Genomic DNA, 11,874 nt, shown 5'->3' on the forward strand with positions numbered 1-11,874 from the left:
AGAGCTGTCATGCTATTATCCTAATTCTACAGTCTACTGTTATACTAACAGATAACCTCTACCCTTCACTGCAGCAGTAAAATAACAATAGGTTACTCATTTGTACAGGAGTCTTATCTCTCTATGCCGACTGTAAAAGGAGGATAGTATTTTGTATTTCATTTTCAATGGTATAGTACTGCTGAAATAAAAAAGGAAATCAGGCAAAGATTATAAAAAATATAAATTTTTATGAATATTGAATTAAAAAAGTACCTCTTTCTGATAGAGGTGTCCCTTTAAACATAATGTAGGTAGGCCATTGAAATCAGGAATATAGTACGCAAGGGAATTCTTTATTATTACAGTGACATGATTATGTCATTCTATACATTGGTATATGAGAATATTAGCTGAGGTTGCTGTCCTCTTATAGATTTGGCCAGTATTTTTAAGCTAAACCTTTTCCAATTTTTTAACATTACCTAGTCTTGGGAGGCAGCTCTGCATCTTCTGGTGTCTCAACTCTTCTAAAAACCTGCTCTTCAAGTCTGACTTCAATATAGTCCTTGGAGCGCTTGATGCTATAACCGGGTGATATGACCTGGTATTTGTCAGTCTAAAAATGGAGGAAGCGTTCTAGATAAATCCTTACGGATTAAACATGAAAAACATCTGGAAAATCTTTCAAAATGATCCTCCTGTTCTTATAAAACGTATAATCGTAATTTAGTAATACAAGAACTTTAGCAATCTGGCAAACAATAAGCAACTTATTCATACAAGATATGTATACAAGGAAGTGCATCACCAAACAGCTCATGTTATTGTAATGGCAGGTTGCATAATTGGGCATACAATGAGTTGCCACAGCAATGTAATTACATTTCTACCTTCTTGACTGGCACTGGTCTGGGTACACACACATGTAGTTATTATGTGAAATACTGCACTGTTTCTACATAATAAACATACAGAAATCTCAGCGTGCTCCAATTATTCCTATTATAAATAAGGTTGCAGCACAGTAACCGTCTCCTTATCACTATAAAACTATATCATGTGTCTGCAGGTATGCAGGGTTAAGACATACCAGTCTGACATCAGTTCTGGCAGATCCAATTCTAACAACAAAACCCTAATAATAACCCTTTTCCGTACAATTTTTGATCTAAGAAAAAGGAGGAACATTTCCTAATACTTCCATTTTCAGGAAATGTTGTCCCTTTACAAGCAGCAGATCTCCTGAACTTGATGTATAGAGATATATTCACACAGTATATTGGAAAAATCCCCAGCAGAAATCTGACATTGATTTCTGCCACAGATTTGCAGTTGTACATGTTGCGGATCTACACACTAATTTAGTCCTATAGACATTGGGTAGAAAAGCAGGGCACTTGCTCGTCCACTGCTAGTGATCAATGGTGCCCCAGAAATCAGACATCTATCTACTATATTGTCAAAGGCTATGTACACCTTTGGGGGCAATTTTTTTAAAATTAATGCATTGTATTCATTTTGAGCTAAAAATCATTTTTTCAATTGGTCTTTATATATTTTTTTTAAATGGAGTCTTTTTTCTGTACATAGATGAGATGCTCTACTATCAGCCTTTGGATTTTCTCTCTTTTCAGGTGGGGAGCAGACAGGCTCCTTATCTCTGCTCTCTGACATTATGAACAATCATTATAGCTCAGTTCTTATCTTACTGATAAGAATGTGGCCTAAATAAGTGTTAGTGGTTTACCTCTTAGTAGTTTAGAGATAAGGTTTATTAGATGAGCGATAGTGAAAGTACCAGTCACACAGCTAGAAAAACAATTAACTCTTTGTGACAGAACAGCTCAAAAGCCAATTGAAAAAAAAAAAGATTTTTAGCCAAAAATGAGTAAAATGCAATCAAAAACAACAAATTGCCTCCGAAGGTGTACATAGACTTTAAATGTCCACTTGTAGGAAACCCTATTAACCCATTTTTTGTGAGCTGTAGGGAAAGAGGTCCGTGATCATACTGTATTGCTGAGTAGGAGTAATCAAACTAACTTCAGGGGATCCCCGACTTTTAGTTCTTGTGCACGTCCACTTTCTGCGTAAAGAAATAATGAGAATAAGAACCTTTACAACATGAACAAATTAGCAAATGTATTTGAATTTAAAGCAAAAAAGTTAAATGTTACAGTCTGTTCACACTGGCATCTTGGCTTCTGTTTATGAGGGTAGCCATGATGCCGTGCTGGATATGTCCTGTGACTGAGCTCTACAGCCCTCTTAATGACCCTCGGCAAAATGCCCAAGCGCAGAAATGAACATAGCCGTATCTATCAAAAATCAACTGAACAATAATCAAATAATGCAATTAGCTAAAGTACTGGACGTACTTGCTATGAGAAGATGATTTAGCAGACAACTGATCTCTTCCAGGATCTCTTAATGTAGAAAATGTGGGAGGAGATGTCCTTCAGAAAAAGATTATTATAGATTCAGAAACAGTTTATAGATATGATATGGATTTCTACTGTATACTGAATATTATTAAGTATTTTTGTCAAGATGCCTTCTAAAAGTAGACAATTAAGTGTGCCAATATAACCATATGTCGGGAGGGTGGCATGACAGGCTATAGATCCGCACTCCCCTCCACAGTGTTCTTGTAAAATATTTGTATGAATCCCCACAAAAGGATGAAGAAAATCTCAAATTGCAGTGTTCTGTTAGGGTCCATTCACACATCCGTATGTGTTTTGCTGATCCGCAAAACACAGACACCGGCAATGTGCGTTCCGCATTTTGCGGACGCACATCGCCGGCACTCATAGAAAACAGTGGTGGTCAGTTTGCAGTGTTTGCCAGCGAACACATGCGGGCTGCCATCTTTAGTAAGGTAGACTCACCCATCCGGCAATGCTCAGGTGAGCCCTTACCTGTGTCGGGAGCCGGTCTGAGGTTAAATGCAGTCACTGGGAGTAGGCAGTTCCGAGAACAGCCGCAGGGGGCCTTCATCGGGCTGTTCTTGGAACTGCCTGCTCCCGGTGACCGCATTTGATTTCAGACCGGCTTCCGGCACAGGTAAGGGCTCACCTGTGCATCCCTGGACGGGTGAGTCTACCTTACTAAAGATGGCAGCCCGCATGTGTTCGCTGGCGAACACTGCGAACTGACCATCACTGATAGAAAATGCCTTTTCTTGTCAGCATTTGTGGACAAGAATAGGACATGTTCTATTTTTTGGCGGAAGAGAGGTGTGGATTCGCAAATGCGGATGCAGACAGTACATTCCGGCCCCATTGAAAATGAATGGATCCGCACCTGTTCCGCAAGATTACAGAACAGATGCGGACGTGTGAATGGACCCTAAAAATAAACCAACATGATGTACTCTAGAGGCCATCATTAGCAAACAACTGGAAAGAAGTCATAGGCCTCATGCACACGACGTACATATTTTGCAGTCAGCAAATTGCGGATCTGCAAAATACAAATAACGTTCGTGTGCCATGTACATTTTTCATCAGGTGCTAAACAACATAACAGTTTAATGTTATGTTGTTTACTACCTGAAGAAGGGACCGGTACGACCCCAAAACACATTGCAGAGACAACCACTAATAAAGTGTCACATTGCTGATTTCAAGGCTGTACTGTCTATGGAGGTAGTGTCGCTCCAGAGCTCCCCATTTTTCTATTGTTCCTTGATAAAGTTATCAGAAGAGATTCAGCAGTAGTACATAGTCCTCCTTAGACCTATAATGGAGCCTATAAATAGACTTCACAAAACCCATATCTATATTTGATTTATTACCGTGGTCTATGTCTGCTCCCACTGTACATTTCCTTAGGAGAGCTTCCATTTGTAGACCCTGAGCTCAAATAATTGAACGGAAATCCAGTATAGGTGGCCATGGTACTGTCAGCAAATAAGAATTAGGATGTATAGTAAAGATGGACATACAACCTGTGAACAAGAGATATGATTATTGTATTAATATATATTATATTCCAGTCCTAATTCAAATCTTTTCTTTTGGTTGGGAACCTTGATTGTATGAGTTAAAAAAAAACATACAAACTATTATCCATTCCTTGCATGTTCCGTATCCTGCTGCTCTTAAAGGGGTTGTCCCACGAAAAATATTCTACAGTTTTCAAACCAGTACCTGGATCTTAATACTTTTGTAAGTACATGTAATTAAAAAATTTGCATAGCCACTGAGTTATTCAATAAAATACATCTCTATAGAGCCACCTGCAGTTTGTTTGTTTTCTTATTTCTTTGTCCTGCTCACTGAGAAGGCCGCACATGCTCAGTTTCGTCCTTCAACTGCCTCCTGAGCTGTGATAGGGAGAGCTAAGACACACCCCCTTAGCTCCAGCAGAAAAGACACTCTCCTTGAGCTTTCAACTTGATATTAATCTAGCAGAGCAATGAATGGGGAGATCTCTGGATCCATATGAGGAACAGGGCCGGCTCTAGCGTTGTTAGAAAGAGGTTGTCGTGTACTATATCATGGGATAACTCCTTTAAGTGTCCATGAAGGACAGATACAACTTCTCCTCTTTTTCAATTCACTCCTGGTTTTGACTTCCAAAACTGCATCAGGAAACATGTGTCACAGTCAGTGTGGGGGGAAAACTCCACACTGAACACAGGAGGGAAGGGTAACAGTAACTGGGCCTGGAAACAACCCTAATCTGGGCCCTAACTACTTATCAATATGAATAGACCTTGAAGGTAAAAATATTCATATGCAGTATACCTAGGCCCTTATTTCCCTATAAGGCCCTGGAATAAGGTTAGGACCAGAGACAACCCATTCCTCCCCAGATGGACGAATGGAAGTCTCTGGCCCAGATACAAACAACAGGGAAAATAACAAACACAATACAATAAGAAAAGACAAGATTTAGCTTAAAGTAGAAAACTGGCAACTCCAGAAGCACCAGAGAGTACAACTGACCAGCTAGTAAGAAGACAGGAAGAAAATCTATAAACCGCACCTCCAAGAGTGAGAAGCGGCTACTTATGGGGAAGGTAAATTACCAACAAGCAGCACCCGAAGCAAGGGGAGTGGCATTCACCAAAACATAGACACAATAAGAGCCACACAGAACTTGTCAATTTAACCCACGTGTTGCCAGTCTCTCTGATCTTCTGGTACCTGCCACGGGAGTGTCCGTGACACCATGTGACCATACCCTAAGAGAGCAGATGAGCTTTTTGGCTAAATGATGGCCAATGGTTGGCAGAACAAACGTTTCTGCGATCATTCAGTACTGATCTTCAGCCCAGCCGCAACAGGGGTTTAAAGAAAGATTATAGGGAGCTTTTGGCCCAAAGAGAAAGTATGGAGCTGAAGTAAGTGAGGCTTGTGCCTCTATCGTATAGCGCTGCTACCTCATGGTATGGCGTATTTTTAAAAATGCTATACACCGGAAGGAACGGGGTCCCGGGGTGGGGGAGCGAGGGACACACTATAGGTATAGTAAAGATCGCAGCAGGAGAAGCTCGGCACGGATACAGGGACTGTAGTGTCGGCGTGTGGGGAATAGGATATTCAAAGATGGACAGCGCTGCACAGAAGAGTCAAAGAAGGACTCAAAACTTAGATCTATGTGTAGAATGGATGGGCTATGTGTAGGGAAAGAGAAAAGGGGGAGGCATGGTAGTGTGGAGAAGAAAGAGAGAAGGATATTAGTTGGGAAAGAAAAAAGATGGGAAGAAAAGAGGAAGAGTAAAGGATGGAAATGGGAATATAAGTGAAGCCAGGCAATAGTGATGAAAGAAAAGGGTGAAATATAGTAGAATCGTGTAAAATAGAATAAGATAAAGTAGAAAATAGAAAGCTAGAAAACGTAAAGGTCAGGCTCCTTATTCCAGGGGAAGGTGACTTAAATATCCACAGATGGGATGCCATGGACTGGAACAAATCAGGGAGCACACGCTGCCCCTTTGAGAGTCAGCAAGAGCGTGTCTGCTCACCCTAAGGACATAGTAGGGAGGAACCTTGCTGGCAGGAGCAGGAAGATGACATGTGGGGCTGGAGCCTCGGGATTCTGGCAGCAACACCGCTGCACCAAACACCGCCATAACATATGCCATTACTTACACATCAGTGGTGGTCCAACTGCAGTGGTTTCTACTGACCCTTAAATTTTTTTTATTTTTAGGTAAACACCTACACATGGGAGAAAATACCATCTGTTTTGCTGTTATTTCAATGTACAATGCATGCATCAAGCTATGAAAAAGAAAATATAATATGCACCCGAAGATCAGAAAGTATTTTCTCGGTCACTCACATATAGCATTGTGTATAACACTGAAAAGAAAACCTAATTAAAACACTATTTATGAATGCGCTCTAATCCAGTGGTGTTTTAGGGATGAGCGAACTTGTGTATTCAAGTTCGGCGTACAAGGTTCGGGTTTGCTAAGAATTCCTTTATGGATTCTCCAACCATGGACCATAAGTTATCCTGTAACATTTTGGCAGGCTGCAGGGGCAGAATGATAAAGGAGTTGTCTATTTTGGATAAGTTTTTTTTGACATCAAGAGTCATCTATTAGAGAACCCCAATGTGGGAGAAAATTTTAGCATCAAGCGCTGCAATACACAGATAAGGCTGCTGTCACGATGGGGAGTGGGGGAAACCCCCCACCGTGCGGTGTCAAAGGGTAAAAGGGGATCAGCCTGGCCAAAAGGAGTAATAAGGGAGCAGGTCACCTCCTACAGCGTCCCTAATCCTCTCCCTGACTCCTCACTGTATGAGCAGACCCCGATGGAAGGACGACTCTTACTCAGGATTCCTAGAGACCCTAAGTCGCCCTGGTAATCCCTCACTTAGGAGCAGGGAAGAGACGACCTGTTCATCTCAGTAATGGCGGAACAGGCGTCTCTATCTGAGGCCAAGCTGCAAGTAGAGGGGAACACATACAGCATAAGGAGATGACAGGTAAGCGAGACCAGTAACACACTTACCTGCCACAGACACATTGACTGGAACCCGTGCACTAGTGCTGCTGTCCACACCAACATTAAAGGACACAGCACACACCACACAGGAACCCAGGACACCATGGCTGCAATAACATGAGACTGGGGAATGTCTAGTAATCATTGCTGGACACCAAACACCACCAGACATACAAACACCCTGAACATAACCCACTCCATACAAATAAGGACAGGAAGAGAAGGAGACACCAGGATAACATTGATAACCACAAGGGTGGCCCTCACTGGACAGATGGAACACCCTGGACTGGAGCAGAGCACCAACGACAGCTGAAGTACAACTGACTCCAGCCAGGAAACCACAGAAGATATAAGCCAAGTGACCACACCCAGTCAGGGAGTTAACCCTTACAGCACCAGACAGAGGGAGGCTACACACAAGCATACCAAACACGTAACCACTGGCAACAGCATGTGTGGCAACCATGTCACGACAATCACCCAGAAGGCCGAGACACTGCCACCGCATGTTCTCACAGCAACACGTTGCCGCGGGCAACGCAAGTGTGGCAACAGTGTCACAGCGTACACCAAGGCTGCGCTGCAATACACAGATAAGGCTGCGCTGCAATACACAGATAAGGCTGCGCTGCAATACACAGATAAGGCTGCGCTGCAATACACAGATAAGGCTGCGCTGCAATACACAGATAAGGCTGCGCTGCAATACACAGATAAGGCTGCGCTGCAACACACGGATAAGGCTGCGCTGCAACACACGGATAAGGCTGCGCTGCAACACACGGATAAGGCTGCGCTGCAAGACACGGATAACCCTGCGCTGCACTACACCGATAAGGCTGCGCTGCACTACACAGATAAGGCTGCGCTGCACTACACAGATAAGGCTGCGCTGCAAGACACGGATAAGGCTGCGCTGCAAGACACGGATAAGGCTGCGTTGCAAGACACGGATAAGGCTGCGCTGCAAGACACGGATAAGGCTGCGCTGCAAGACACGGATAAGGCTGCGCTGCAATACACGGATAACCCTGCGCTGCACTACACAGATAAGGCTGCGCTGCACTACACAGATAAGGCTGCGCTGCACTACACAGATAAGGCTGCCCTGCAATACACAGATAGGGCTGCTCTGCAACACACGGATAAGGCTGCACTGCAATACATGGATAAGGCTGCACTGAAATACACAGATAATGCTCCAGTGCAGCCTTATCCGTGTATTGCAGTGCAGCCTTATCCGTGTATTGCAGTGCAGCCTTATCCGTGTGTTGCAGTGCAGCCTTATCCGTGTGTTGCAGTGCACTCAAAGGTCGCAATAACGCTTGTACAAGTGTCATAGATGCCTGTTCAGGTCATTTTACTCCCTGGAAAAAGATTCATGAATATTTTTACGCATGGTCTTTTTCAGTAGCGCTGTATCAGAAGCTGCCAGGTCCGGCACACATGAAGCCCCGCTTCTCACGGACATCTATCTCACCAGGAACAGCTCCAGAGTCTGGACTAAACACTACATTGTGGTTACAGGACCTGTGGTGATGTCACAGTCTCTGTGTAGGACTGTGCTGGTGGAGAATGCAGAGGTACTTTATGTATGGAAGGTGGGTATAAAGCAGGGCTATGTCGGTGTAACCAGTCTATTGTACAGTTTTCTGTGTGTAATGTGCACACAGTAGTTCTATCTAGGCATTGTTCACATCACCGTTCAGCCTTTCTATTCTCCTGCTCCGTTTCAGCGAGCTGAACAGAACCTAATGACCCTAAAGACTATAATGGAGTCTGTTAGGTTTCCATTCAGAAGAAGATTTTTGAAGGGGAGACAAAAGTCCTGCATGTATACCTTTTGTCTCCGCTCCAAAATCATCTTCTGAGCGGAAACCTAACGGACCCATTATAGTCTATGGGGTCCGTAGGCTCCGTTCGGTTCAGTTATGTGCCAAATCCGTCCTTTCCGTTCTCCTGCTCCTAAATGGAGCAGGAGAACGGAAAGGCTGAACGGTGATGTGAACGAAGCCTAATGGACATGTAGCAGAGCTGTGTGTGCAATGTGTATATAGTGAACTATCTGTGTAATGGGCATGTGGTAGTGCTGTGTAGGTAATATGTGTATGGCAGCAGTGGTCTTATGTTTAGCGTATGATGTTTGATAAAAATTGTCTACATTTATTTCTGCATAGGAGACTAGCAATGGTTTCCCTGCAGAAATATCAGCCTCATAACGTTATGTGGGCCTATGCATTATATATATTAATTACCGCAAAATAAGGCTGCGCTGCAATACACGGATAAGGCTGCGCTGCAATACACAGATAAGGCTGCGCTGCAATACACAGATAATGCTGCGCTGCAATACACAGATAAGGCTGCACTGCAATACACAGATAAGGCTGCACTGCAATACACAGATAAGGCTGCGCTGCAATACAAGGATAAGGCTGCACTGCAATACACAGATAAGGCTGCGCTGCAAGACACGGATAAGGCTGCGCTGCAATACATGGATAAGGCTGCGCTGCAATACATGGATAAGGCTGCGCTGCAATACACGGATAAGGCTGCGCTGCAATACATGGATAAGGCTGCGCTGCAATACACGGATAAGGCTGCGCTGCAATACACGGATAAGGCTGCGCTGCAAGACACGGATAAGGCTGCACTGCAATACACGGATAAGGCTGCGCTGCAATACACGGATAAGGCTGCGCTGCAAGACACGGATAAGGCTGCGCTGCAATACACGGATAAGGCTGCGCTGCAAGACACGGATAAGGCTGCGCTGCAAGACACGGATAAGGCTGCACTGCACCGTGTGCTGTCTGCATCAGTATGTCCGTTCCGTACCCCCGCAAAAAAAATAGAACATGTTCTATTCTTGTACGTTTTAGGCATTGTTACAATGGATCCGCCAAAAAAAAAAACAATGGCATACAGATGACATCCGTTTTTTTTTTTTGCGGATCTGCAATTTGCGGACCGCAAAACACCTATGGTCGTGTGCCTGTAGCCTAAGGCTGCGCTGCAATACGCGAATAAGACTGGGTGTGCGTACTGTGTATCCATTCTATCCAGCCAGCTGCTTTATGTCAGACACATCCGATGAATGCATATGTAGAATTTACTGCACTGCTCATCATCCATAGCCTAAAACTGCTAGGCGTCAAAAGTGAAGCGCAGGACGCCATGATGATCCCATGAAGAAACTCTACTACACCAGAGGGAAACTATATGGGTGAAGCCGTCCTAATACTGGTCCTTCAGTTATCGCCAATGACCCTTTTTAGATATTTGGCTTATGACATTATAATAAGGAATCACAGTAAACACAAAAACCTAATAATTTTTGCCAAGAAAAAAACAACATATTTTACCAATGAATAAGGTGCACTGCAAATATGTAGCAATGGCTATAATAAATCTATGGGTATACTGTACAGGACTCACCGCGGCCCCGGGTGCACGCCCTTCTCCTGGACAAGGAACCTGCTGTCTGGTTGTTAAGATTTCTAAAGCCACTTAAGCAGCTTAGGTTTACATGATCTCCATAGGAACAATAAGGCCCCACCTGACTGGCCGCATCGTCACACATGGCAAACCACTTCACGGACAGCAATTTTAACCTTTTGTGTGCCAAGGTGTGGCCAAGCAAATGAACAGTACTTTACATTGTTATGGAAGCATTAAAACATTGCTCATGGTTATGTTCAGGAACGTAAAAAAAAATGTATTTTTTAAATTAATTTAGTAATTTTTTAAATCACTTTGAATTAAGTTATTGGCGTAGTAGTAGGTTGGCAACCAGATAAGAAATGAATATTGTCATCATGGGGCGTTATATTAAAATGTTGGATTTATTTTCTTCAGGGTTTTTTTTCTGAGCTGAGCTTGGGAAAGATGCTGGGAGCCGGTTGCGCTCACCAGAGCTCGGTAAGGGCAGCAGTTTCCCGTAACAGCTTTTCGGCGACGGTGCTGGGACTCAGAAAAGTCATCATCATGTATTACTGGATAAGTCCTTTAAAGGGGTATTCCGGTTATAACACGTTATCCCCTATTCATAGAATAGGGGATAACTATCAAATGGGTGGGGGACCTACTGCTTGAACACCTACCGATCACAAGTACGAGGGCGCCATGCTTTGTGCAGCTCCCTGAAATGGAGGGAGCAGCCAGTTGGAAATGCGCGCTGCAGCTCCATTTATTTCTATAAAAATAAATGAGGAGGTGGCGGCGTGCATTTACAACCAGCCGCTCCGTCCATTTCAGGATAGATAACTTGTTATAACCGGAATACCCCTTTAAAGGGGTTGTTCAGAGTGTTTAATACTGATGATGAATCCTCAAGATAGTTCATCAGTATGTGATCAGTGGGGGTCCAGAGTCCGGGACCCCTGCTGATCAGTCATTTGAAGAGGCTGCATGCTCCTCTCAGCTTACCAAGCACAGCGCTGTCCATTGCATAGCAGCTGTGCTTGGTAGTAAAGCTCAGCCCCATTCATTTGAATGGGACTGAGCTGCACCTAGGTCATGTGACTGATGACCGTGACATCACTGGCTAGGAAGAGGCTGCCGTGCGCCGTGATGATGGGTCATATCCAAACTCGATTCTTTTGAAAACTACCTTAAGAATATCGGTTCCGTCCTACCGTAAAATGTATGTATTACTGTGCCAAAATACGAAGCTTTATTAATAAGGCACAAATCCGAGTTCGGTTTAGTATTTTTTGGTAATTTATGCAAATAAACCATGTGACACGTGATCGAGGTGAGACTAGGTAAGTCTCACGATATTTGCTGAAACTTTGGAAAGACCTCCGCGGAGACCATACATTTTACAGTAAGATGGAGCCCATATTCTTAATAAAGTTTTCAAACAAATCGGGTTCGGATACAGCAATCCGAATTCGATTCGCTCAAGCCTAGT

At 43.6% G+C, this 11,874-nt stretch overlaps 1 protein-coding gene across 2 annotated transcripts in view; it reads right to left on the reverse strand.

Annotated features, from left to right (window-relative positions):
* LOC121008686 (UPF0430 protein CG31712-like) overlaps window positions 1–3,930 on the reverse strand; it is a 43,722-nt gene extending 39,792 nt beyond the window's left edge. Inside the window, exons 1-4 of one of the 2 annotated variants that reach the window (XM_040441383.1) lie at window positions 3,782–3,930; window positions 2,361–2,438; window positions 2,026–2,068; window positions 465–598 (exon numbers count right to left, since the gene is read on the reverse strand). In XM_040441383.1, the coding sequence (XP_040297317.1) occupies window positions 465–598; window positions 2,026–2,068; window positions 2,361–2,438; window positions 3,782–3,882 (356 nt within the window). In that variant the 5' untranslated portion in view covers window positions 3,883–3,930. The remainder of the gene's footprint in view (window positions 1–464; window positions 599–2,025; window positions 2,069–2,360; window positions 2,439–3,781) is intronic. The other variant, XM_040441384.1, reaches the window with a different exon arrangement.
* Window positions 3,931–11,874: the final 7,944 nt, after the last annotated feature.

Source organism: Bufo bufo, chromosome 7 (genome assembly GCF_905171765.1).
Source record: "Bufo bufo chromosome 7, aBufBuf1.1, whole genome shotgun sequence".
In the NCBI taxonomy this organism is placed as follows: domain Eukaryota; kingdom Metazoa; phylum Chordata; class Amphibia; order Anura; family Bufonidae; genus Bufo; species Bufo bufo.